General features: G+C 47.9%; 1 protein-coding gene across 2 annotated transcripts in view; it reads left to right on the plus strand.

The window, feature by feature from the left end:
- The window catches only part of ryk (receptor like tyrosine kinase), a 214375-nt gene that overhangs the window by 60032 nt on the left and 126843 nt on the right, over positions 1–27500 (plus strand). For both annotated transcript variants that reach the window (XM_039000713.1, XM_039000714.1), the window contains exons 2-6: positions 4005–4126; positions 11244–11343; positions 17168–17299; positions 24896–24958; positions 26808–26946. In XM_039000713.1, coding sequence (XP_038856641.1) covers positions 4005–4126; positions 11244–11343; positions 17168–17299; positions 24896–24958; positions 26808–26946 — 556 coding nt within the window. The remainder of the gene's footprint in view (positions 1–4004; positions 4127–11243; positions 11344–17167; positions 17300–24895; positions 24959–26807; positions 26947–27500) is intronic.

Here is a 27500-nt window from a genome sequence, read left to right on the forward strand (position 1 = left end):
AAGATCATCATTAAGCTGGAGGCCCTGGGTCTGAACCCCACCCTGTACAACTGGGTCCTGGACTTTGACGGGCCGCCCCCAGGAGGTGAGGTAGGAAACAACATCTCCACCCCGCTGATCCTCAACACAGGGGCCCCACAAGGGTGCGTGCTCAGCCCCCTCTACTCCCTGTCCACCCATGACGGCGTGGCCAAGCACGCCTCCAACTCAATCATCAAGTTTGCAGACGACACTACAGTGGTAGGCCTGATTACCAACAATGACGAGACAGCCTACAGGGAGGCGGTGAGGACCCTGGGAGAGTGGTGGCAAGAAAATAACCTCAACGTCAACAAAACGAAGGAGCTGATCGTGTCCTTCAGGAGACAGCAGAGGAAGCATCCCCTCTATCCACATCAACAGGATCGAAGTGGGGAAGGTGGAAAGCTTTAAGTTCTTCTGCGCACACATCACTGACAAGCTGGTCCCCCCACACAGACAGGCTCTCCAGAGGGTGGTGCGGTCTGCCCAAAGCATTACCGGGGTCACACTGCCTGCCCTCCAGGACATCTACAGCACCCGATGTCACAGGAAGGCCAAAAAGATTATCAGCTTGTACCTCTATAGTAACTTTAACTCTACCAACATGTACATATTACCTCAATTACCTCGACTAACCGGTGCTCCCGCACATCTACTCTGTACCGTAATACCCTGTATATAGCCTCCACATTGACTCTGTACCGTAACACCCTGTATATAGCCTCCACATTGACTCTGTACCGGTACCCCCTGTATATAGCCTCCACATTGACTCTGTACCGTAACCCTCTGTATATAGCCTCCACATTGACTCTGTACCGGTACCCCCTGTATATAGCCTCCACATTGACTCTGTACCGGTACCCCCTGTATATAGCCTCCACATTGACTCTGTACCGGTACCCCCTGTATATAGCCTCCACATTGACTCTGTACCGGTACCCCCCTGTATATAGCCTCCACATTGACTCTGTACCGGTACCCCCTGTATATAGCCTCCACATTGACTCTGTTCCGGTACCCCCTGTATATAGCCTCCACATTGACTCTGTACCGGTACCCCCCTGTATATAGCCTCCACATTGACTCTGTACCGTAACACCCTGTATATAGCCTCCACATTGACTCTGTACCGTAACCCTCTGTATATAGCCTCCACATTGACTCTGTACCGTAACCCCCTGTATATAGCCTCCACATTGACTCTTTACCGTAACCCTCTGTATATAGCCTCCACATTGACTCTGTACCGTAACCCCCTGTATATAGCCTCCACATTGACTCTGTACCGGTACCCCCTGTATATAGTCTCCACATTGACTCTGTACCGGTACCCCCTGTATATAGCCTCCACATTGACTCTGTACCGTAACCCTCTGTATATAGCCTCCACATTGACGCTGTACCGTAACCCCCTGTATATAGCCCCACTACTGTTATTTTACTGCTGCTCTTGAATTATTTGTTACTTTTATTTCTTACTCATCTATTTTTTACTTAACCAACAATGCAGTTACGAAACATAAGTGTTAGGGGCTCATAAGTAAGATTTTCACTGTAAGGTCTACTACACCTGTTGTATTTGGCGCATGTGACTAATACAATTTGATTTGAAATAGTTTGACCGTAGTCCAATACAGGAAAGTCCACTGAACCAACTCTTTTCTGGCGTAGAAGGAAAACAAGCTTTGTGCCGGTAATAAAACCCAAGATGCGGCTGGAGTTTCCTGACAAGGTTCTCTCCATGGGTGGTGAAGCTCAACGTTATGTATAAGTCCCGCCTCTTGCCCTCAGAACAGCCTAAATTCGTCTTGGCACGGACTCTACAAAGTGTCGAAAAGCGTTCCGCAGTGATGCTGGCCTATTTTGACGCCAATGCTTCCCTCAGTTGTCAAGTTACCTGGCTGTCCTTTGGGTGGTGGACCGTTCTTGATACACACGGGGAAACTGTTGGGTGTGAAAAACCCAGCAGTGTTGCAGTTCTTGACACATTCAAACCGGTGCGCCTGGCACCTAATACCAGACCCCGTTCCAAGGCACTTAAATATTTTGTCTTGCCCATTCACCCGCTGAATGGCACACATACACAATCCAACAATCAGCAAATGTTGCACAATCCATGTGTGGAAAGCGCTTAGAGACTTACCCAGAAAGACTCACAGCTGTAATCGCTGCCAATGTATTGACTCTGGTATGAACAGGGCCTAAAATATATTTTTTAACTTTTGCTTTGTAATGTTTCTAAAACAATAAATGTATTCCGATTTAAGAATTAATGTGTTTATATTTATTTTATTTCAGAGTCTTTTAACCAAAATATCACAGATAAAAGACCAACATTTTCACCTGCCCCTTTAAGGGGGGGGGGGTTACCGTGGTAACACAACTAGTAGCAGAGTTCTCCCGAGCAGTTCAAACATTAAAAATGTATTAAAAAATTAAACATTAAAAAAACGATGTCAATATTCAAGAAACACAAGGACAAAGTCTCACTTCAGTAGACTTTTATTTCAAGTAAATTCAACCAACTTTTTATGCCTGTGTTCAGCGCTTCTAACAATGAATCTTTCACTCATGTGCACACGGCCCAGCCAGGCAGCGTTGCAGTGCGAGGTGGGATATGCTATAGGATTCGTAGTTCTTTGACTTTATGTGTGATTTAATTTAGCAGCTATGAAACAAAACGGCAGAAATACTTAGAAAACCCCTACTGCAGCTTTTATTTTACTATACATGTGATCACACTGTACTCTTTTTTTTTTTAAATTCACAAATGCGAGTGAAATGTTCACACTGTGCATTCCTGACCCATGACGTCCGTAGAACATTCTTCCCCGAGTCTCGATGATCATCCAAATGCTTCCAGGCGCTTTTTTTTTGGCAAACTGGAGTCAAATTTTTGGGATGCCACTGGGTCCCATTTTATGTGCGGGGCAAAATCCAATCACTGCATTCCACAAAACCAGTTTTGAGAGTCCTCCTGAGTTTAATACAGCACGATTATAGTCAAGGGAAGTCCATGCTGCAGTCAGAACTACAGTCGACTGGTAGACTGTCTCTACAAGACTGCGTTCAGTCTACTAGTGGTAGACCTCTCCCTCCCATCTCCAAACTGCTAACCCCTACAATGAAACTGAGGAGTAATACTTCATTAGTTATAGAAGCTAACCCCTATTCATTTATTATTTTATATATATATATATATTTATATATATATATTAATCTTTAAAGGAGAGATTCCTCAGGATCTGTGTATTTTATGGAAAGCATTCTGCAATTTCCCACTTAAAGCCTTCACTAACCCAAATTTCTCCTGGATAGGAAATTGCTGTCATATTTCAAGGGTCGCCTCACTTGAGTGGTTTTTGATGTGTCTGATTTGTGCCCTAAAGAGCTCTCCAAACTTCTAACAGCTGTCAGTTTGCAAGCCAGTGATGGGAAGGAGACCTAGAATGGAATGTTATTCTCTACTTGATGTGGCGTTGGATCTAAATGCTTGTTTCCTGGACACAGATTAGGCCTAATTTCAGTCATGGACTAAAATGTACTTTTCAATGGAGATTCTCCATATTCTCTGCTCGTTGTTCGGTCTCAGTCATAAACTGGAGGCATATTGCAGGGAAGGTATGAGGGCTCTTTGTGAATGTATGCTGGGTTCAGAGCGTACTAGGTTATGACTCCGTTTCTCTCGTTTCCTTGAGGATGTTTTGGTTGGTAACTATGTTTTTGTAATGGATTCTCTCCTATAGTCTCCATATACTTACATGTACATATTCTCATTCACCCTTTTTAGATGTGTGTGTATTAGGTAGTTGTTGGGGGAATTGTTAGATTACTTGTTAGATATTACTGCACTGTCGGGAACTAGAAGCACAAGCATTTCGCTACACTCGCATTAACATCTGCTAACCGTGTGTACGTGACCAATAAGGATTTGATTTTGAACAGGTGTGTGAGAGACCAGGTGTGTTTGTGTGTTGCAGGTCTAGATGCAGAGCTGTACTATGTGAGGGATGACGTGGTGAACCACTATGCTCTCTCCTTCATCCTGCCTGTATCCAGCGAGACCAACAGCCTGCACTTCACCTGGCGCTCCAAGGACAAGGTACACACACACACACACACACACACACACACACACACACACACACACACACACACACACACACACACACACACACACACACACACACACACACACACCTACCTAACTTTTGTAGGTGTGTGTAGGATATTTCTCCCTCCGTTGCCTGTGCTCAACAAGATCAACAACTAACGCGAGCGAGAAGAGTTAATATCTAACAAAAGAACATTAGATAAACCCTCTCAAACTTGTTAGCTAGTTGGCCGTCAAAATTGCACTGATAAACGTCGGGGAATTAGTAGCCTCCTCGTGTCCTTCTGCAACTTGCCTGCCAATGCATGCTTGTCCCAACCAAGCTCTTAAGCTAACTGGCTAATGATGACTAGCTTGCTAGCTAGCTACATCCAGACACAAATGAGAGAACACCTCAACTTGCCTGCCCACCCACATTTTGATTGATGCCAACTACATTTGATTGACAACTAAGAGATATGTTAACTGTGGATAACAGTAGTTAAAGTTCAGCATAGCTCACTAGCTAGCTGATCGTGGACTACAGGAAAAGGAGGACCATACAGGCCCCATTGACGGGGCTGAAGTGGAGCGGGTCGAGATTTTCAATTTCGTTAGTGTCCACATCACCAACAAACTATTACGGTCCAAACACACCAAGACAGTCATGAAGAGTGAACAACAAAAACCTATTCCCCCTCAGGAGACTGAAAAGATTTGGCATGGGTCCCCAGATCCTCAAAAGGTTCTAGAGCTGCACCATCGAGAGCATGCTGACCGGTTGCATCACCGCCTGGTATGGCAACTGCTCGGGATCTGACCGTAAGGCGCTACGGAGGGTAGTGCATACAGCCCAGTACATCACTGGGGCCAAGCTTCCTGCCATCCAGGGCCTATATACACTGCTCAAAAAAATAAAGGGAACACTAAAATAACACATCCTAGATCTGAATGAATGAAATATTCTTATTAAATACTTTTTTCTTTACATAGTTGAATGTGCTGACAACAAAATCACACAAAAATTATCAATGGAAATCAAATTTATCAACCCATGGAGGTCTGGATTTGGAGTCACACTCAAAATTAAAGTGGAAAACCACACTACAGGCTGATCCAACTTTGATGTAATGTCCTTAAAACAAGTCAAAATGAGGCTCAGTAGTGTGTGTGGCCTCCACGTGCCTGTATGACCTCCCTACAACGCCTGGGCATGCTCCTGATGAGGTGGCGGATGGTCTCCTGAGGGATCTCCTCCCAGACCTGGACTAAAGCATCCGCCAACTCCTGGACAGTCTGTGGTGCAACGTGGCGTTGGTGGATGGAGCGAGACATGATGTCCCAGATGTGCTCAATTGGATTCAGGTCTGGGGAACGGGCGGGCCAGTCCATAGCATCAATGCCTTCCTCTTGCAGGAACTGCTGACACACTCCAGACACATGAGGTCTAGCATTGTCTTGCATTAGGAGGAACCCAGGGCCAACCGCACCAGCATATGGTCTCACAAGGGGTCTGAGGATCTCATCTCGGTACCTAATGGCAGTCAGGCTACCTCTGGCGAGCACATGGAGGGCTGTGCGGCCCCCCAAAGAAATGCCACCCCACACCATGACTGACCCACCGCCAAACCGGTCATGCTGGAGGATGTTGCAGGCAGCAGAACGTTCTCCACGGCGTCTCCAGACTGTCACATGTGCTCAGTGTGAACCTGCTTTCATCTGTGAGGAGCACAGGGCGCCAGTGGCGAATTTGCCAATCCTGGTGTTCTCTGGCAAATGCCAAACGTCCTGCACGGTGCTGGGCTGTAAGCACAACCCCCACCTGTGGACGTCGGGCCCTCATACCACCCTCATGGAGTCTGTTTCTGACCGTTTGAGCAGACACATGCACATTTGTGGCCTGCTGGAGGTCATTTTGCAGGGCTCTGGCAGTGCTCCTCCTTGCACAAAGGCGGAGGTAGCGGTCCTGCTGCTGGGTTGTTGCCCTCCTACGGCCTCCTCCACGTCTCCTGATGTACTGGCCTGTCTCCTGGTAGCGCCTCCATGCTCTGGACACTACGCTGACAGACACAACAAACCTTTTTGCCACAGCTCGCATTGATGTGCCATCCAGGATGAGCTGCACTACCTGAGCCACTTGTGTGGGTTGTAGACTCAGTCTCATGCTACCACTAGAGTGAAAGCACCGCCAGCATTCAAAAGTGACCAAAACATCAGCCAGGAAACATAGGAACTGAGAAGTGGTCTGTGGTCACCACCTGCAGAACCACTCCTTTATTGGGGGTGTCTTGCTAATGGCCTATAATTTCCACCTGTTGTCTATTCCATTTGCACAACAGCATGTGAACAGCATGTGTTGCTTCCTAAGTGGACAGTTTGATTTCACAGAAGTGTGATTGACTTGGAGTTACATTGTGTTGTTTAAGCGTTCCCTTTATTTTTTTGAGCAGTGTACTAAGTGGTGTCAGAGGAAGGCCCATAAAATCGTCAGAGACTCGTATGTATGTGTCGAACTGCTTTGCTTTATCTTGGCCAGGTCGCAATTGTAAATGAGAACTTGTTCTCAACTAGCCTACCTGGTTAAATAAAGGTGAAATATAAAAATCAGCTTTCTGAATTGACCTAGAGAACACCAGAACATCACATTGAGGATGACATCACAGAGGACCAACCAACTGTCTGGTAGAGAATGTGGTGATGACATCACAGAGGACCAACCAACTGTCGGATAGAGAATGTGGTGATGACATCACAGAGGACCAACCAACTGTCGGATAGAGAATGTGGTGATGACATCACAGAGGACCAACCGACTGTCGGATAGAGAATGTGGTGATGACATCACAGAGGGCCAACCAACTGTCTGATAGAGAATGTGGTGATGACATCACAGAGGACCAACCAACTGTCTGAGAGAGAATGTGGTGATGACATCATAGTGGGCCAACCAACTGTCTGGTAGAGAATGTGGTGATGACATCACAGAGGACCAACCAACTGTCTGATAGAGAATGTGGTGATGACATCACAGAGGGCCAACCAACTGTCTGATAGAGAATGTGGTGATGACATCACAGAGGGCCAACCAACTGTCTGATAGAGAATGTGGTGATGACATCACAGAGGACCAACCAACTGTCGGATAGAGAATGTAGTGATGACATCACAGAGGACCAACCAACTGTCTGATAGAGAATGTAGTGATGACATCACAGAGGACCAACCAACTGTCTGATAGAGAATGTAGTGATAACATCACAGAGGACCAACCAACTGTCTGATAGAGAATGTGGTGATGACATCACAGAGGGCCAACCAACTGTCTGATAGAGAATGTAGTGATGACATCACAGAGGACCAACCAACTGTCTGATAGAGAATGTGGTGATTACATCACAGAGGGCCAACCAACTGTCTGATAGAGAATGTAGTGATGACATCACAGAGGACCAACCAACTGTCTGATAGAGAATGTGGTGATGACATCACAGAGGACCAACCAACTGTCTGATAGAGAATGTGGTGATGACATCACAGAGGACCAACCAACTGTCTGAGAGAGAATGTGGTGATGACATCATAGTGGGCCAACCAACTGTCTGGTAGAGAATGTGGTGATGACATCACAGAGGACCAACCAACTGTCTGATAGAGAATGTGGTGATGACATCACAGAGGGCCAACCAACTGTCTGATAGAGAATGTGGTGATGACATCACAGAGGACCAACCAACTGTCGGATAGAGAATGTAGTGATGACATCACAGAGGACCAACCAACTGTCTGATAGAGAATGTAGTGATGACATCACAGAGGACCAACCAACTGTCTGATAGAGAATGTAGTGATAACATCACAGAGGACCAACCAACTGTCTGATAGAGAATGTGGTGATGACATCACAGAGGGCCAACCAACTGTCTGATAGAGAATGTAGTGATGACATCACAGAGGACCAACCAACTGTCTGATAGAGAATGTGGTGATTACATCACAGAGGGCCAACCAACTGTCTGATAGAGAATGTAGTGATGACATCACAGAGGACCAACCAACTGTCTGATAGAGAATGTGGTGATGACATCACAGAGGACCAACCAACTGTCTGATAGAGAATGTGGTGATGACATCACAGAGGACCAACCAACTGCTTTCTACTATGTAGCGAGAGGCAGGACCTATTTCTATAGAAGAAGCCCATTTTTATTCTCAGCTTCTTAACCAACTCTTCAATATGCATTTTAAAAGACAGCTTTTCATATATCCAGAGGCCCATATATTTGTAAGCAGGGACACGATCAATATGGGCACCGTCCAAAGTACATATGCTGAAATCATTAGAGTTATTTTTGATGTGCTCTAGAGAAAACATGTACTTAGTTTTACCTGCATTCAGTACTCATTTCCGGTCAAAGTTTTTCTGTAATACAAAGGCAGACTGTAGTTCAGAGAGCTAATTGTGGGGGCACTATCATGTAAAACACTATCAGAATACAAGTGTAGGTTAAATGTTTTACATCAGTAGATGCATATTAAGTTCTATCTGTGAGGTCCTGTTTAAACCAGTGACATGCAGCCCTGTCTAGGACAATTGAGGAAAGCCTCTGAATTAGCAGTGAGTGATCGACAGCATGGAAAGCCTCTGAATTAGCAGTGAGTGATCGACAGCATGGAAAGCCTCTGAATTAGCAGTGAGTGATCGACAGCATGGAAAGCCTCTGAATTAGCAGTGAGTGATCGACAGTATGGAAAGCCTCTGAATTAGCAGTGAGTGATCGACGGTATGGAAAGCCTCTGAATTAGCAGTGAGTGATCGACGGTATGGAAAGCCTCTGAATTAGCAGTGAGTGATCGACGGTATGGAAAGCCTCTGAATTAGCAGTGAGTGATCGACAGTTCGGAAAGCCTTTGAATTAGCAGTGAGTGATCGACAGCATGGAAAGCCTTTGAATTAGCAGTGAGTGATCGACAGCATGGAAAGCCTCTGAATTAGCAGTGAGTGATCGACAGCATAGAAAGCCTCTGAATTAGCAGTGAGTGATCGACAGCATGGAAAGCCTCTGAATTAGCAGTGAGTGATCGACAGCATGGAAAGCCTTTGAATTAGCAGTGAGTGATCGACAGCATGGAAAGCCTCTGAATTAGCAGTGAGTGATCGACAGTTCGGAAAGCCTTTGAATTAGCAGTGAGTGATCGACAGCATGGAAAGCCTTTGAATTAGCAGTGAGTGATCGACAGCATGGAAAGCCTTTGAATTAGCAGTGAGTGATCGACAGCATGGAAAGCCTTTGAATTAGCAGTGAGTGATCGACAGTATGGAAAGCCTTTGAATTAGCAGTGAGTGATCGACAGCATGGAAAGCCTCTGAATTAGCAGTGAGTGATCGACAGCATGGAAAGCCTCTGAATTAGCAGTGAGTGATGGACAGCATGGAAAGCCTCTGAATTAGCAGCGAGTGATCGACAGCATGGAAAGCCTCTGAATTAGCAGCGAGTGATCGACAGCATGGAAAGCCTCTGAATTAGCAGTGAGTGATCGACAGCATGGAAAGCCTCTGAATTAGCAGTGAGTGATCGACAGCATGGAAAGCCTCTGAATTAGCAGTGAGTGATCGACAGCATGGAAAGCCTTTGAATTAGCAGCGAGTGATCGACAGCATGGAAAGCCTTTGAATTAGCAGTGAGTGATCGACAGTTCGGAAAGCCTCTGAATTAGCAGTGAGTGATCGACAGTTCGGAAAGCCTCTGAATTAGCAGTGAGTGATCGACAGCATGGAAAGCCTCTGAATTAGCAGTGAGTGATCGACAGTTCGGAAAGCCTTTGAATTAGCAGTGAGTGATCGACAGCATGGAAAGCCTTTGAATTAGCAGTGAGTGATCGACAGCATGGAAAGCCTCTGAATTAGCAGTGAGTGATCGACAGCATGGAAAGCCTCTGAATTAGCAGTGAGTGATCGACAGCATGGAAAGCCTCTGAATTAGCAGTGAGTGATCGACAGTTCGGAAAGCCTCTGAATTAGCAGTGAGTGATCGACAGTTCGGAAAGCCTTTGACGGGTCAATGAAGAGGGCAGCAGAACGTTGCCTTTTATCCGTACAGTTAACATAATTTATAACTAGGCTCATGCAGCAGAGATTGAGCTATAACCTGGTCTAAAACCTGACTGATGTACATTTTAGAATACAGTTCAACGATTCTAATATTTTAGCCAGACAAGAAGGTTTAGAAATGGGCGGATAATGATTTAGGTCACAAGGGTCCTTTATGTGAAGGGGCCTGCCAAACCTTGTGGACAGTACCAGATATAATCATTAGGTTATAAATATGGATTAGTGATTCATCGGAGGGGCAGAGAGCTGCAGTAAAAATGGATAAAGCATATCAGTTCCAGTGGATTTAATAAAATATATTTTTTTACATCAAACATAAGCAAGGCATCTAGCACATCAGATAGTTAAAAAATGTGAGTATATTTTTTCTCCCCAATTTCGTCATATCCAATTAGTAGTTAGTCTTGTCCCATCGCTGCAACTCCCGTACGGACTCGGGAGAGGGCGAAGGTCGAGAGCCGTGCGTCCTCCAAAACACGACCCAACCAAGCCGCACTGCTTCTTAACACAATGCCAACTTAACCCGGAAGCCAGCCGCACCAATGTGTCGGAGGAAACACCGTACACCTGGCGACCATGTCAGCTTGCACTGCGCCCGGCCCGCCACAGGAGTCGCTAGTGTGCGATGGGACAAGGACATCCCTGACAGCTAAACCCTCCCCTAACCCGGTCTCTCTGCCCTGCTGTCTCTGCCCTGCTGTCTCTCTGCCCTGCTGTCTCTCTGCCCTGCTGTCTCTCTGCCCTGCTGTCTCGCTGCCCTGCTGTCTCGCTGCCCTGCTGTCTCGCTGCCCTGCTGTCTCGCTGCCCTGCTGTCTCGCTGCCCTGCTGTCTCGCTGCCCTGCTGTCTCTCTGCCCTGCTGTCTCTCTGCCCTGCTGTCTCTCTGCCCTGTACTGCGGGACGCCAGTCAATAGGCTAAACCATCGCTGATACACACACACACACACACACACACACACACACACACACACACACACACACACACACACACACACTAATCCTCCTCTCCTCTCCTACAGGTTGATTACAGGATGGGTTTCCACGTAGACAACCCTGCAGCTATGAACCAACCACAGAGCAACATCTCTAACCAAGGGGAGGTGCCTCGCACAGCCTCAGGTCTGTCTACCAATCACCACCTCCCATTACCCTCGGGTATTATAATAGTCTTTAACCTAAATATTCTGTTGTATTATGAAATGTATGTATCCTTGTTTAGTAGGACCAGCCATCAGGATCATGTGTGTTGCTAGGTCGGTCAAACAATCAATCAAATATAGTCCTTTTCCATCACCGGTTGTCATAGTGACCTGGCCCCAGACCCTGAAGAGAAAGGTTAAAGGGCAGCCCAATGTAATCCTGTCGTCTTCTGTCACTCTCATGTGGCAATACATCTTTATGTTATTCTCTCTCTCATTGCCATGGGAAACATGTTTACATTTGCCAAAGCAAGTGAAATGAACAGTAAACATTACACTCACAAAGGTGTTGAAAGAGACATTTCAGGTGTTAAAATATCTGCTGCAGAGCCTTCAGAAAGTGTTCACCCACCCTGGTCTATTTCCCCCCCCCCCCCCCCCCCCCCCTGGTCTATTCCCCCCCCCTGGTCTATTTCCATGTTGTGTTACAGCCTGACTTTACACTTAAGGTCACTACACACAAAACCCCAACATGTCAAAATGGAAATATGTTTTTTGAAATGTTTATAAATCATTAAACAATGAACATCTGAAATGTTTTAAGTCATTAAGTATTCAACCCCTTTGTTATGGTAAGGAGCCTAAATAAGTTCAGGAGTAAAAATGTGCTCATCAAGTCACATAATAAGTTGTATGGACTCACTCTGTGTTCAATAATAGTGCTTAAAATGATTTTTGAATGACTAACTCTGTACCCCACAGTCGAGCAGTGAATTTCGAACACAGATTCAACCACAAAGACCAGGGAGTTTTTCCAATACCTCACAAAGAAGAGGCACCTATTGGTAGATGGGTAAAAATAAAAAGCAGACATTGAATATCCGTTTGAGCATGGTGAAGTTATTAATTACACTTTGGATGGTGTATCGATACACCCAGTCACTACAAAGATACAGGCGTCATTCCTAACTCAGTTGCCGGAGAGTAAGGAAACCGCTCAGGTATTTCACCATGAGGCCAATGGTGACTTTAAAACAGGTACAGAGTTTATTGGTTCAGTCTGTTTTCCACCAGACACTGGGAGATGAATTCACCTTTCAGCCGGACAATAACCTAAAACACAAGGCCAAATCTACACTGGAGTTGCTTACCAAGAAGACAGTGACTGTTCCTGAGTTACAATTTTGACTAAAATATACTTTTGAGTCTATGGCAAGACCTGAAAATGGTTGTCTGGCAATGATCAACAACCAATTTGACAGAGCTTGAAGAATGTTGAAAAGAATAATGGTCAATTGGTGCACAATCCATGTGTGGAAAGCTCTTATAGACTTGCAAAGTATTGACTCAGGGGTGTGAATACTTATGTAAATTTGATATTTTTGTATTTATTTTTCAATACATTTGCAAAAATGTCTTAAAACATGTTTTCACTTTGTCGTTATGGGGAATTGTGTGTAGATGGGTGGGAGAGAACATTTAATCCATTTTGAATTCAGGCTCTAACAACAATGTGGAATAAGTCAAGGGGTATGAATACTTTCTAAAGGTACTGTGTAGAAATTTGCAATCAGCTATAGGAGGGGAAGATAAATAAACAGATTAATATTGGTGGTACTTTCTGTCCCCCCTTCTCTCGTTGTGTCTCTCTCTCATTGTCTCTCTCTCTCGGTGTGTGTCTCTCTCTCTCTCGGTGTGTGTCTCTCTCTCTCTCTCGGTGTGTCTCTCTCTCTCTCTCTCTCTCTCTCTCTCTCTCTCTCTCTCTCGGTGTGTGTCTCTCTCTCTCTCGGTGTGTGTCTCTCTCTCTCTCTCTCTCTCTCTCTCTCTCTCTCTCTCTCTCTCGGTGTGTGTCTCTCTCTCTCTCTCGGTGTGTGTCTCTCTCTCTCTCTCTCTCTCTCTCTCTCTCTCTCTCTCTCTCGGTGTGTGTCTCTCTCTCTCTCTCTCTCTCTCTCTCTCTCTCTCTCTCTCTCTCTCTCTCTCTCTCTCGGTGTGTGTCTCTCTCTCTCTCGGTGTGTGTCTCTCTCTCTCTCGGTGTGTCTCTCTCTCTCTCTCTCGGTGTGTGTCTCTCTCTCTCTCTCTCTCTCTCTCTCTCTCTCTCGGTGTGTGTCTCTCTCTCTCTCTCTCTCTCTCTCTCTCTCTCTCGGTGTGTGTCTCTCTCTCTCTCGGTGTGTGTCTCTCTCTCTCTCGGTGTGTGTCTCTCTCTCTCTCTCTCGGTGTGTGTCTCTCTCTCTCTCGGTGTGTGTCTCTCTCTCTCTCTCGGTGTGTGTCTCTCTCTCGGTGTGTCTCTCTCTCTCTCTCTCGGTGTGTGTCTCTCTCTCTCTCTCTCTCTCTCTCTCTCTCTCTCTCTCTCTCTCTCTCTCTCTCGGTGTGTGTCTCTCTCTCTCTCTCTCTCTCGGTGTGTGTCTCTCTCTCTCTCTCTCTCGGTGTGTGTCTCTCTCTCTCTCGGTGTGTGTCTCTCTCTCTCTCTCTCGGTGTGTGTCTCTCTCTCTCTCTCTCTCTCTCTCTCTCTCGGTGTGTGTCTCTCTCTCTCTCTCTCTCTCTCTCTCTCTCTCTCGGTGTGTGTCTCTCTCTCTCTCTCTCTCTCTCTCTCTCTCTCTCTCTCTCTCTCTCTCTCTCTCTCTCTCTCTCTCTCTCTCTCTCGGTGTGTGTCTCTCTCTCTCTCGGTGTGTGTCTCTCTCTCTCTCGGTGTGTGTCTCTCTCTCTCTCTCTCGGTGTGTGTCTCTCTCTCTCTCTCTCTCGGTGTGTCTCTCTCTCTCTCTCTCGGTGTGTGTCTCTCTCTCTCTCTCTCTCTCTCTCTCTCTCGGTGTGTGTCTCTCTCTCTCTCTCTCTCTCTCTCTCTCTCTCTCTCGCTCTCTCGGTGTGTCTCTCTCTCGCTCTCTCGGTGTGTCTCTCTCTCGCTCTCTCGGTGTGTCTCTCTCTCTGTCAATTCAATTCAATTCAATTCAATTCGATTGACTTTATTGACATGGCAAGTTCATTATTACTTACATTGTCAAAGTATACATATCGAAAAATAAAAATCTAATATATATGTATATATATACAAAATATATATATATTTATATATAAATAAATGGTGGGACCAACAGTAATAATAACAGTAGTAGTGGACATGGGATTACCATTAACAGCAACTACAACAACAATATTAATCAGAACAACAATATATTAAATCAATGGTAGTAGACCAGTGTCAACATGACTTGAGAAGACATATGACCTGGTATGAAAGACAAAACAAAACTAAGCTAAATGGGAAATATTATCAACATTACTTTGCATTTTTCACTGGCTGTCCCTCAGGTTGTGGCAGGAGGACACATATTTGGCTGCCAAAACTGCACATTTTGGCTTTTCACCCAATAAATATTTGATTTTTTCTTCATCTTTTATAGTTTCAAATTCTTTGTATTGAGTTATAATTTTGGGAAAGAAATATGCTCTTAGGTCTGAGTATTTGTCACAGTGTAGTAGGAAATGCACCTCTGTCTCTACCTCTCCCCTGGAGCAGAGTGAGCACAGCCTGTCCTCTCTGGGCAGCCAGGTTTGTCTGTGACGACCGGTCTCTATAGCCAGACGGTGCTCACTGAGTCTGTACCTAGTCAATGTTTTCCTCAGTTTTCTATCAGTCACAGTGGTCAGATAGTCTGCCACCATGTACTGTCTGTTTAGAGCCAAATAGCATTGAAGTTTACTTTGATTTTTTGTGGTGTCTTTCCAATAGGTGATATATTTTTATTTTTGTTTTGTGATGATTTGGTTGGGCCAGATTTTCTGAGGGCTGTCCCGAGGCTCTATGGGGTTGGTTTGGGTTGGTGAACTGAGCCTCAGAACTAGCTGGCTGAGGGGACTCTTCTCTGGTTTCATCTCTTGACATTGTAGAGCTGTGTGATGGAATGTTTTGGGGTCACTTGTTTTTAGATGGTTGTAATATTTGATGGCTCTTTTTTCTATTCGAATGAGGAGGGGGTATTGGCCCAATTCTGCCCTACATGCGTTATTTGGAGTTTTTCTTTGTACTTGCAATACAGTCTTGCAAAACTCTGCATGCAATATTTCAATTGGATGTTTGTCCCATTTGGTAAATTCATTATTAGAGAGTGGACCCCATACTTCACTGCCATATAGAGCAATTGGTTCTATAACTGATTGAAAAATTTTGAGCCAGATTCTAATTGGAATTTCAATTTTGATGTTCCTTTTAATGGCATAGAATGCTCTTCTTGCTTTGTCTCTCAGCTCATTCACAGCCATGTGAAAGCTACCTGTGTTGCTGATATTTAGTCCTAGATATGTGTAGTTTTTGGTGTGTTCTAATAGAACTGTGTCCAAATAGAATTGATATTTGTCATCCTTATTTCCCGACCTTTTTTGGAATATCATTATATTTGTTTTTTTTAGGTTAACGGTCAGAGCCCAGGTCTGACAGAACCTGTGAAGACGATCTAGGTGCTGCTGTAACCCCTCTTTAGTGGGAGACAGCAGCACCAGGTCATCTGCGTACAGCAGACACTTGATTTCAGTGTTGTGTAGGGTGATACCAGGTGCTGCCGATTCTTCTAATATTTTTGCCAATTCATTAATGTAGATGTTAAATAATGTTGGACTTATTGGGCAGCCCTGTTTCACTCCACGCCCCTGAGAGAAGAAGTCTGTTTGCTTGTTGCCAATTTTAACCGCACATTTGTTTTTAGTGTACATTGATTTAATAAAATCATATGTTTTCCCTCCAATACCACTTTCTATTAGTTTATAAAAAAGACCTTCGTGCCAAATTGAATCAAATGCTTTCTTGAAATCTACAAAACACGAGTAGATTTTGCCTTTGTTTTGGTTAACTTGTTTATCAATTAGAGTGTGGAGGGTGTAAATGTGGTCTGTTGTACGATAATTTTTTAGAAATCCAATCTGGCTTCTGCTCAGGACGTTGTGTTCGTCAACGAAATGATGTAGTCTGCTATTTATAATACTGCAGAGAATTTTCCCCAAGTTGCTGTTAACGCAAATTCCTCTGTAATTATTTGGGTCAAATTTGTCTCCATTTTTATAGATTGGTGTGATCAATCCCTGGTTCCAAATATCGGGGAAAATACCTGCAGTGAGGATAATGTTGAAGAGTTTGAGTATAGCCAATTTGAATTTGTGGTCTGTATATTTGATCATTTCATTTAAAATACCATCAGCACCACAGGCCTTTTTGGGTTGGAGATTGCATAGTTTTTCCAATAATTCTTCTTCTGTAATTGGGGTATCCACAGGATTCTGATAGTCTTTGACTGCTAATTCAAGGATTTGTAATTTTTCTTGTATATCTTTTTGTTCTGGGCTCTTTGTTATATTGCTGTAGAGGTTTGCAAAGTGATTTCTCCACATATCCCCATTTTGGATAGCCAATTCCTCATGATGAGGTTTGTTTAATTTATTCCAATTCTCCCAGAAGTGGTTTGATTCTATGGATTATTTTATAGAATTATTATTCTGTCTCTCTCTCTGTCTCTCTCTCTCTCTCTACCTCTCTACCTCTCTACCTCTCTCTCTCAACCTCTCTCTCTCTACCTCTCTCTCTCTGTCTCTCTCGGTGTGTCTCTCTCTCTGTCTCTCTCGGTGTGTCCCTCTCTCTGTCCCTCTCTCTGTCCCTCTCTCTGTCCCTCTCTCTGTCTCTCTCTCTCTCTCTCTCTCTCTCTCTCTCTCTCTCTCTCTCTCTCTCTCTCTCTCTCTCTCTCTCTCTCTCTCTCTCTCTCTCTCTCTCTCTCGGTGTGTGTCTCTCTTGCTCTCTCTGTTACTCTGTGTGTGTGTGTGTGTAGTGTTCAGAGTGGACCTGTTCTGCTCAGGAAAGGTGGACGGGGAAGCGGTTCTGACGGTACAACTCAACCTCACCATCCATTCCAACAACTTCACAGTGCTCAACTTCAAGAGGAGGAAAATATGTCACAAACGTAAGACTTTCTGTCACTACTGCATTTAGCGTGAAGGAGCTTTTCTGTCCCTGTGTGTCTACTACATACGTGTCTGTGGTCACTGTCCCTGTGTGTCTACTGTATCGTGTCTGTGGGCACGGTCCCTGTGTGTCTACTGTATCGTGTCTGTGGTCACTGTCCCTGTGTGTCTACTACATACGTGTCTGTGGTCACTGTCCCTGTGTGTCTACTGCATACGTGTCTGTGGGCACGGTCCCTGTGTGTCTACTACATACGTGTCTGTGGTCACTGTCCCTGTGTGTCTACTACATACGTGTCTGTGGGCACGGTCCCTGTGTGTCTACTACATACGTGTCTGTGGTCACTGTCCCTGTGTGTCTACTACATACGTGTCTGTGGGCACGGTCCCTGTGTGTCTACTACATACGTGTCTGTGGTCACTGTCCCTGTGTGTCTACTGCATACATGTCTGTGGTCACTGTCCCTGTGTGTCTACTACATACGTGTCTGTGGTCACTGTCCCTGTGTGTCTACTACATACGTGTCTGTGGTCACTGTCCCTGTGTGTCTACTGCATACGTGTCTGTGGTCACTGTCCCTGTGTGTCTACTACATACGTGTCTGTGGGCACGGTCCCTGTGTGTCTACTACATACGTGTCTGTGGGCACGGTCCCTGTGTGTCTACTGCATACGTGTCTGTGGTCACTGTCCCTGTGTGTCTACTACATACGTGTCTGTGGTCACTGTCCCTGTGTGTCTACTACATACGTGTCTGTGGTCACGGTCCCTGTGTGTCTACTGCATACGTGTCTGTGGTCACTGTCCCTGTGTGTCTACTGCATACGTGTCTGTGGTCACGGTCCCTGTGTGTCTACTACATACGTGTCTGTGGTCACTGTCCCTGTGTGTCTACTACATACGTGTCTGTGGTCACTGTCCCTGTGTGTCTACTACATACGTGTCTGTGGTCACTGTCCCTGTGTGTCTACTACATACGTGTCTGTGGTCACGGTCCCTGTGTGTCTACTACATACGTGTCTGTGGTCACTGTCCCTGTGTGTCTACTACATACGTGTCTGTGGTCACGGTCCCTGTGTGTCTACTACATACGTGTCTGTGGTCACTGTCCCTGTGTGTCTACTGCATACGTGTCTGTGGTCACTGTCCCTGTGTGTCTACTGCATACGTGTCTGTGGGCACGGTCCCTGTGTGTCTACTGCATACGTGTCTGTGGGCACGGTCCCTGTGTGTCTACTACATACGTGTCTGTGGGCACGGTCCCTGTGTGTCTACTACATACGTGTCTGTGGTCACGGTCCCTGTGTGTCTACTACATACGTGTCTGTGGTCACTGTCCCTGTGTGTCTACTACATACGTGTCTGTGGTCACGGTCCCTGTGTGTCTACTACATACGTGTCTGTGGTCACGGTCCCTGTGTGTCTACTACATACGTGTCTGTGGTCACTGTCCCTGTGTGTCTACTACATACGTGTCTGTGGTCACTGTCCCTGTGTGTCTACTACATACGTGTCTGTGGTCACTGTCCCCGTGTGTCTACTACATACGTGTCTGTGGTCACGGTCCCCGTGTGTCTACTACATACGTGTCTGTGGTCACTGTCCCCGTGTGTCTACTACATACGTGTCTGTGGTCACTGTCCCTGTGTGTCTACTACATACGTGTCTGTGGTCACGGTCCCTGTGTGTCTACTACATACGTGTCTGTGGTCACTGTCCCTGTGTGTCTACTACATACGTGTCTGTGGTCACTGTCCCTGTGTGTCTACTACATACGTGTCTGTGGTCACTGTCCCTGTGTGTCTACTACATACGTGTCTGTGGTCACTGTCCCTGTGTGTCTACTACATACGTGTCTGTGGTCACGGTCCCTGTGTGTCTACTACATACGTGTCTGTGGTCACTGTCCCTGTGTGTCTACTACATACGTGTCTGTGGTCACTGTCCCTGTGTGTCTACTACATACGTGTCTGTGGTCACGGTCCCTGTGTGTCTACTACATACGTGTCTGTGGTCACTGTCCCTGTGTGTCTACTACATACGTGTCTGTGGGCACGGTCCCTGTGTGTCTACTACATACGTGTCTGTGGGCACGGTCCCTGTGTGTCTACTACATACGTGTCTGTGGGCACGGTCCCTGTGTGTCTACTACATACGTGTCTGTGGGCACGGTCCCTGTGTGTCTACTACATACGTGTCTGTGGTCACTGTCCCTGTGTGTCTACTGTATCGTGTCTGTGGGCACGGTCCCTGTGTGTCTACTACATACGTGTCTGTGGTCACTGTCCCTGTGTGTCTACTACATACGTGTCTGTGGTCACTGTCCCTGTGTGTCTACTGTATCGTGTCTGTGGTCACGGTCCCTGTGTGTCTACTGTATCGTGTCTGTGGGCACGGTCCCTGTGTGTCTACTACATACGTGTCTGTGGTCACTGTCCCTGTGTGTCTACTACATACGTGTCTGTGGTCACTGTCCCTGTGTGTCTACTACATACGTGTCTGTGGTCACTGTCCCTGTGTGTCTACTACATACGTGTCTGTGGTCACTGTCCCTGTGTGTCTACTACATATGTGTCTGTGGTCACTGTCCCTGTGTGTCTACTACATACGTGTCTGTGGGCACGGTCCCTGTGTGTCTACTACATACGTGTCTGTGGTCACTGTCCCTGTGTGTCTACTACATACATGTCTGTGGGCACGGTCCCTGTGTGTCTACTACATACGTGTCTGTGGTCACTGTCCCTGTGTGTCTACTACATACGTGTCTGTGGGCACGGTCCCTGTGTGTCTACTACATACGTGTCTGTGGGCACGGTCCCTGTGTGTCTACTACATACGTGTCTGTGGGCACGGTCCCTGTGTGTCTACTACATACGTGTCTGTGGGCACGGTCCCTGTGTGTCTACTGCATATGTGTCTGTGGGCACGGTCCCTGTGTGTCTACTACATACGTGTCTGTGGGCACGGTCCCTGTGTGTCTACTGCATACGTGTCTGTGGTCACTGTCCCTGTGTGTCTACTACATACGTGTCTGTGGTCACTGTCCCTGTGTGTCTACTGTATCGTGTCTGTGGTCACGGTCCCTGTGTGTCTACTACATACGTGTCTGTGGTCACTGTCCCTGTGTGTCTACTACATACGTGTCTGTGGTCACGGTCCCTGTGTGTCTACTACATACGTGTCTGTGGTCACTGTCCCTGTGTGTCTACTACATACGTGTCTGTGGTCACTGTCCCCGTGTGTCTACTACATACGTGTCTGTGGTCACGGTCCCCGTGTGTCTACTACATACGTGTCTGTGGTCACTGTCCCCGTGTGTCTACTACATACGTGTCTGTGGTCACGGTCCCTGTGTGTCTACTACATACGTGTCTGTGGTCACTGTCCCTGTGTGTCTACTACATACGTGTCTGTGGTCACTGTCCCTGTGTGTCTACTACATACGTGTCTGTGGTCACTGTCCCTGTGTGTCTACTACATACGTGTCTGTGGTCACGGTCCCTGTGTGTCTACTGCATACGTGTCTGTGGTCACGGTCCCTGTGTGTCTACTACATACGTGTCTGTGGTCACTGTCCCTGTGTGTCTACTGTATCGTGTCTGTGGGCACGGTCCCTGTGTGTCTACTACATACGTGTCTGTGGTCACTGTCCCTGTGTGTCTACTATATCGTGTCTGTGGGCACGGTCCCTGTGTGTCTACTACATACGTGTCTGTGGTCACTGTCCCTGTGTGTCTACTACATACGTGTCTGTGGTCACTGTCCCTGTGTGTCTACTGCATACGTGTCTGTGGTCACTGTCCCTGTGTGTCTACTGTATCGTGTCTGTGGGCACGGTCCCTGTGTGTCTACTACATACGTGTCTGTGGTCACTGTCCCTGTGTGTCTACTGTATCGTGTCTGTGGGCACGGTCCCTGTGTGTCTACTACATACGTGTCTGTGGTCACTGTCCCTGTGTGTCTACTACATACGTGTCTGTGGGCACGGTCCCTGTGTGTCTACTGCATACGTGTCTGTGGTCACTGTCCCTGTGTGTCTACTACATACGTGTCTGTGGGCACTGTCCCTGTGTGTCTACTACATACGTGTCTGTGGGCACGGTCCCTGTGTGTCTACTACATACGTGTCTGTGGGCACGGTCCCTGTGTGTCTACTACATACGTGTCTGTGGGCACGGTCCCTGTGTGTCTACTACATACGTGTCTGTGGTCACTGTCCCTGTATGTCTACTACATACGTGTCTGTGGGCACGGTCCCTGTGTGTCTACTACATACGTGTCTGTGGTCACTGTCCCTGTGTGTCTACTACATACGTGTCTGTGGTCACTGTCCCTGTGTGTCTACTGCATACGTGTCTGTGGTCACTGTCCCTGTGTGTCTACTGTATCGTGTCTGTGGGCACGGTCCCTGTGTGTCTACTACATACGTGTCTGTGGTCACTGTCCCTGTGTGTCTACTGTATCGTGTCTGTGGGCACGGTCCCTGTGTGTCTACTACATACGTGTCTGTGGTCACTGTCCCTGTGTGTCTACTACATACGTGTCTGTGGGCACGGTCCCTGTGTGTCTACTGCATACGTGTCTGTGGTCACTGTCCCTGTGTGTCTACTACATACGTGTCTGTGGGCACGGTCCCTGTGTGTCTACTACATACGTGTCTGTGGGCACGGTCCCTGTGTGTCTACTACATACGTGTCTGTGGGCACGGTCCCTGTGTGTCTACTACATACGTGTCTGTGGGCACGGTCCCTGTGTGTCTACTACATACGTGTCTGTGGTCACTGTCCCTGTATGTCTACTACATACGTGTCTGTGGGCACGGTCCCTGTGTGTCTACTACATACGTGTCTGTGGTCACTGTCCCTGTGTGTCTACTACATACGTGTCTGTGGGCACGGTCCCTGTGTGTCTACTACATACGTGTCTGTGGGCACGGTCCCTGTGTGTCTACTACATACGTGTCTGTGGGCACGGTCCCTGTGTGTCTACTGCATATGTGTCTGTGGGCACGGTCCCTGTGTGTCTACTACATACGTGTCTGTGGGCACGGTCCCTGTGTGTCTACTGCATACGTGTCTGTGGTCACTGTCCCTGTGTGTCTACTACATACGTGTCTGTGGTCACTGTCCCTGTGTGTCTACTACATACGTGTCTGTGGTCACGGTCCCTGTGTGTCTACTACATACGTGTCTGTGGTCACTGTCCCTGTGTGTCTACTACATACGTGTCTGTGGTCACGGTCCCTGTGTGTGTACTGCATACGTGTCTGTGGTCACTGTCCCTGTGTGTCTACTACATACGTGTCTGTGGTCACGGTCCCTGTGTGTCTACTACATACGTGTCTGTGGGCACGGTCCCTGTGTGTCTACTACATACGTGTCTGTGGTCACTGTCCCTGTGTGTCTACTACATACGTGTCTGTGGTCACTGTCCCTGTGTGTCTACTACATACGTGTCTGTGGGCACGGTCCCTGTGTGTCTACTACATACGTGTCTGTGGTCACGGTCCCTGTGTGTCTACTACATACGTGTCTGTGGTCACTGTCCCTGTGTGTCTACTACATACGTGTCTGTGGTCACTGTCCCCGTGTGTCTACTACATACGTGTCTGTGGTCACGGTCCCTGTGTGTCTACTACATACGTGTCTGTGGTCACTGTCCCCGTGTGTCTACTACATACGTGTCTGTGGTCACGGTCCCTGTGTGTCTACTACATACGTGTCTGTGGTCACTGTCCCTGTGTGTCTACTACATACGTGTCTGTGGTCACTGTCCCTGTGTGTCTACTACATACGTGTCTGTGGTCACTGTCCCTGTGTGTCTACTACATACGTGTCTGTGGTCACTGTCCCTGTGTGTCTACTACATACGTGTCTGTGGTCACTGTCCCTGTGTGTCTACTACATACGTGTCTGTGGTCACGGTCCCTGTGTGTCTACTACATACGTGTCTGTGGTCACTGTCCCTGTGTGTCTACTACATACGTGTCTGTGGTCACTGTCCCTGTGTGTCTACTACATACGTGTCTGTGGTCACTGTCCCTGTGTGTCTACTACATACGTGTCTGTGGTCACGGTCCCTGTGTGTCTACTACATACGTGTCTGTGGTCACTGTCCCTGTGTGTCTACTACATACGTGTCTGTGGTCACTGTTCCTGTGTGTCTACTACATACGTGTCTGTGGTCACTGTCCCTGTGTGTCTACTACATACGTGTCTGTGGTCACTGTCCCTGTGTGTCTACTACATACGTGTCTGTGGTCACGGTCCCTATGTGTCTACTACATACGTGTCTGTGGTCACTGTCCCTGTGTGTCTACTACATACGTGTCTGTGGTCACGGTCCCTGTGTGTCTACTGCATACGTGTCTGTGGTCACTGTCCCTGTGTGTCTACTACATACGTGTCTGTGGTCACTGTCCTCGCTCTTTAATGAGGTGTGGGGGGGGACAACGGCATTCTGAATGGTAATCAAATGTGTGATCCTTGGCGTGGTTCTCTCCCTCAGGCGCTAGTGCTGAGTTAATGGAAGGGTTATACTGAGGGCAATGAAACTGTTTGTCTTCAGTTCTGCTGCTGCTATTTACAGTCCTACTCTAGGTAATTACACACACGCTGCCTCCTCTGGCCCACTGCCTACTGGTCATATGCTCGCTCCGAGGAAACGGACAATTAATGTAAACTCTGCTTATTTTAAGCACGAGTCAAATAAGAGATGGCAAGGAGATTAGTGTTTGTATGTCTTTCTCGCTCTCTCTCTCTGTGTCTCTCTCTCTGTGTCTCTGTCTCTCTCTCTGTGTCTCGCTCTGTGTCTCGCTCTCTCTCTCTCTGTGTCTCGCTCTGTGTCTCTCTCTCTGTGTCTCTCTCTCTCTCTGTCTCGCTCTGTGTCTCTCTCTCTGTGTTTCTGTCTCTCTCTGTGTCTCTCTCTGTGTCTCTCTCTGTGTCTCTCTCTGTGTCTCTCTCTCTGTCTCTCTCTCTGTGTCTCTCTCTCTGTGTCTCTGTCTCTCTCTGTCTCTCTCTCTCTCTGTCTCTCTCTTTGTCTCTCTCTCTGTCTCTCTCTCTACGTCTCTCTCTCTGTGTCTCTGTCTCTCTCTCTGTGTCTCTCTCTCTGTGTCTCTGTCTCTCTCTCTGTCTCTCTCTCTGTGTCTCTCTCTGTGTCTCTCTCTGTGTCTCTGTCTCTCTCTCTGTGTCTCTGTCTCTCTCTCTGTGTCTCTCTCTGTGTCTCTCTCTGTGTCTCGGCCTCTCTCTCTGTGTCTCTCTCTGTGTCTCGGCCTCTATGTGTGTGTGTCTGTCTGTCCAGTGCTGTTAAGCAGCTGGCTTGGGTTGTACTAACTTAGTTTCTCATAAAATACATCCCCAAAGTAGTTCCCTTTCCAAGTTGTATCACATCTTGGCCCCATAAAGTGGGATTGAGACATGGTCAGTTTGTCAGTTGTTGTATCATGGCTGGTGCCTTGTAGACACAGGTCTCGCTGACTGACTCCTGTTACTTCTCCATCCTGTTTACTGATAGTATCTACAATGACAGCATTTCCACTGGCTGGTTTTTGATGAGTTTCCTGTCTGACTCTTCTTCTTCTTCTTCTCTCTTAACAGGAATAGATCCTGATCTGAAGATGCCTCCCGTCTCCAACAATAAGACTGTTCAGCGGCCAGAGAGTAAGTAGGCCTGTCCATAGGACCACAGCATATACGGAAGAGGGGTGGTGAGGTGGAGTGGAGACTGGTGGGGTGGAGTGGAGACTGGTGGGGCGGAGTGGAGACTGGTGGGGCGGAGTGGAGACTGGTGGGGCGGAGTGGAGACTGGTGGGGCGGAGTGGAGACTGGTGGGGCGGAGTGGAGACTGGCGGGGCGGGGCGGAGTGGAGACTGGCGGGGCGGAGTGGAGACTGGCGGGGCGGAGTGGTGTGGAGAGGAGACTGGTGGGGTGGAGTGGAGACTGGCGGGGCGGAGTGGAGACTGGCGGGGCGGAGTGGAGACTGGCGGGGCAGAGAGGTGTGGAGAGGAGACTGGTGGGGCGGAGTGGAGACTGGTGGGGCGGAGTGGAGACTGGTGGGGCGGAGTGGAGACTGGTGGGGCGGAGTGGAGACTGGTGGGGCGGAGTGGAGACTGGTGGGGCGGAGTGGAGACTGGTGGGGCAGAGAGGTGTGGAGAGGAGACTGGTGGGGTGGAGTGGAGACTGGTGGGGTGGAGTGGAGACTGGTGGGGTGGAGTGGAGACTGGCGGGGCGGAGTGGAGACTGGTGGGGCAGAGAGGTGTGGAGAGGAGACTGGTGGAGTGGAGACTGGTGGAGTGGAGACTGGTGGGGCGGAGTGGAGACTGGTGGGGCGGAGTGGAGACTGGTGGGGCGGAGTGGAGACTGGTGGGGCGGAGTGGAGACTGGTGGGGCGGAGTGGAGACTGGTGGGGCGGAGTGGAGACTGGCGGGGCGGAGTGGAGACTGGCGGGGCGGAGTGGAGACTGGCGGGGCGGAGTGGAGACTGGCGGGGCGGAGTGGAGACTGGCGGGGCGGAGTGGAGACTGGCGGGGCGGAGTGGTGTGGAGAGGAGACTGGTGGAGTGGAGACTGGCGGGGCGGAGTGGAGACTGGCGGGGCGGAGTGGAGACTGGCGGGGCAGAGAGGTGTGGAGAGGAGACTGGTGGGGCGGAGTGGAGACTGGTGGGGCGGAGTGGAGACTGGTGGGGCGGAGTGGAGACTGGTGGGGCGGAGTGGAGACTGGTGGGGCGGAGTGGAGACTGGTGGGGCGGAGAGGTGTGGAGAGGAGACTGGTGGGGTGGAGTGGAGACTGGTGGGGTGGAGTGGAGACTGGTGGGGTGGAGTGGAGACTGGCGGGGCGGAGTGGAGACTGGTGGGGCAGAGAGGTGTGGAGTGGAGACTGGTGGAGTGGAGACTGGTGGAGTGGAGACTGGTGGAGTGGAGACTGGTGGGGCGGAGTGGAGACTGGTGGGGCGGAGTGGAGACTGGTGGGGCGGAGTGGAGACTGGTGGGGCGGAGTGGAGACTGGTGGGGCGGAGTGGAGACTGGTGGGGCGGAGTGGAGACTGGTGGGGCGGAGAGGTGTGGAGTGGAGACTGGTGGGGTAGAGGAGACTGGTGGGGTGGAGAGGAGACTGGTGGGGTGGAGAGGTGTGGAGTGGAGACTGGTGGGGTAGAGAGATGTGGAGAGGAGACTGGTGGGGTGGAGAGGAGACTGGTGGGGTGGAGACTGGTAGGGTGGAGTGGAAACGTAAGCTAGACGAGAGGCTTTTAACAGACACAAAGATGAAAGCTTTCAGAAAGACAGAGGGTGTAAGGAGAGGCTTTTACAGGTACCCTGAGGGGAGCGCTTTCAGAAAGTCAGTGGGTGTAAGGAGAGGCTTTTACAGGTACCCTGAGGGGAGCGCTTTCAGAAAGACAGAGGATCAAAGCCTCTGGTATTTCTCCGTATCTGTGTTTCATATCTCCCTCTTTACTGTCCCTCTCTTCTATATTTTCAATAAATGATTTGGTCTGTGATGTCTTCCCTCCGCCAGATGGAGTGTCCATTCCCACCACGTCCACCAGGGTGTTCTATATCAGTGTCGGGGTCTGCTGCGCAGTCATCTTCCTGGTAGCCATCGTTCTGGCTGTTATGCATCTACACAGCATGAAGAGAGTAGAGCTGGACGACAGGTTAGTACTGGGGTTCTGAATGAATATATATCACACACATACACATTTACCAGGTCTCTCTTGGAAAAGAGATGTGATCTCAATGATAACATGGAGTGGAATGATAACCACCCCTCTCCACTTTATAAATAAAAAAATAAAAAAATAATTGTCTATTCGGAAAGTATTCAGACCCCTTGACTTTTTCCACATTTTGTTACATTACAGCCTTATTCTAAAATGTATTACATATTTTTTCCCCCTCATCAATCTACACACAATACCCCATAATGACATCACAGTACCCCATAATGACATCACAATACCCCATAATGACATCACAATACCCCATAATGACATCACAGTACCCCATAATGACATCACAATACCCCATAATGACATCACAATACCCCATAATGACAAAGCAAAAACAGGTTTTTAGACATTTTTCCTAATTTATACAAAATAAAAAGCTGAAATAACATTTACATAAGTATTCCGACCTTTTACTCTGTACTTTGTTGAAGCACCTTTGGCAGAGATTACAGCCTCGAGTCTTCTTGGGTATGACGCTA

Source organism: Salvelinus namaycush, chromosome 9 (assembly GCF_016432855.1).
Source record: "Salvelinus namaycush isolate Seneca chromosome 9, SaNama_1.0, whole genome shotgun sequence".
NCBI classification, from domain to species: Eukaryota; Metazoa; Chordata; class Actinopteri; order Salmoniformes; family Salmonidae; genus Salvelinus; species Salvelinus namaycush.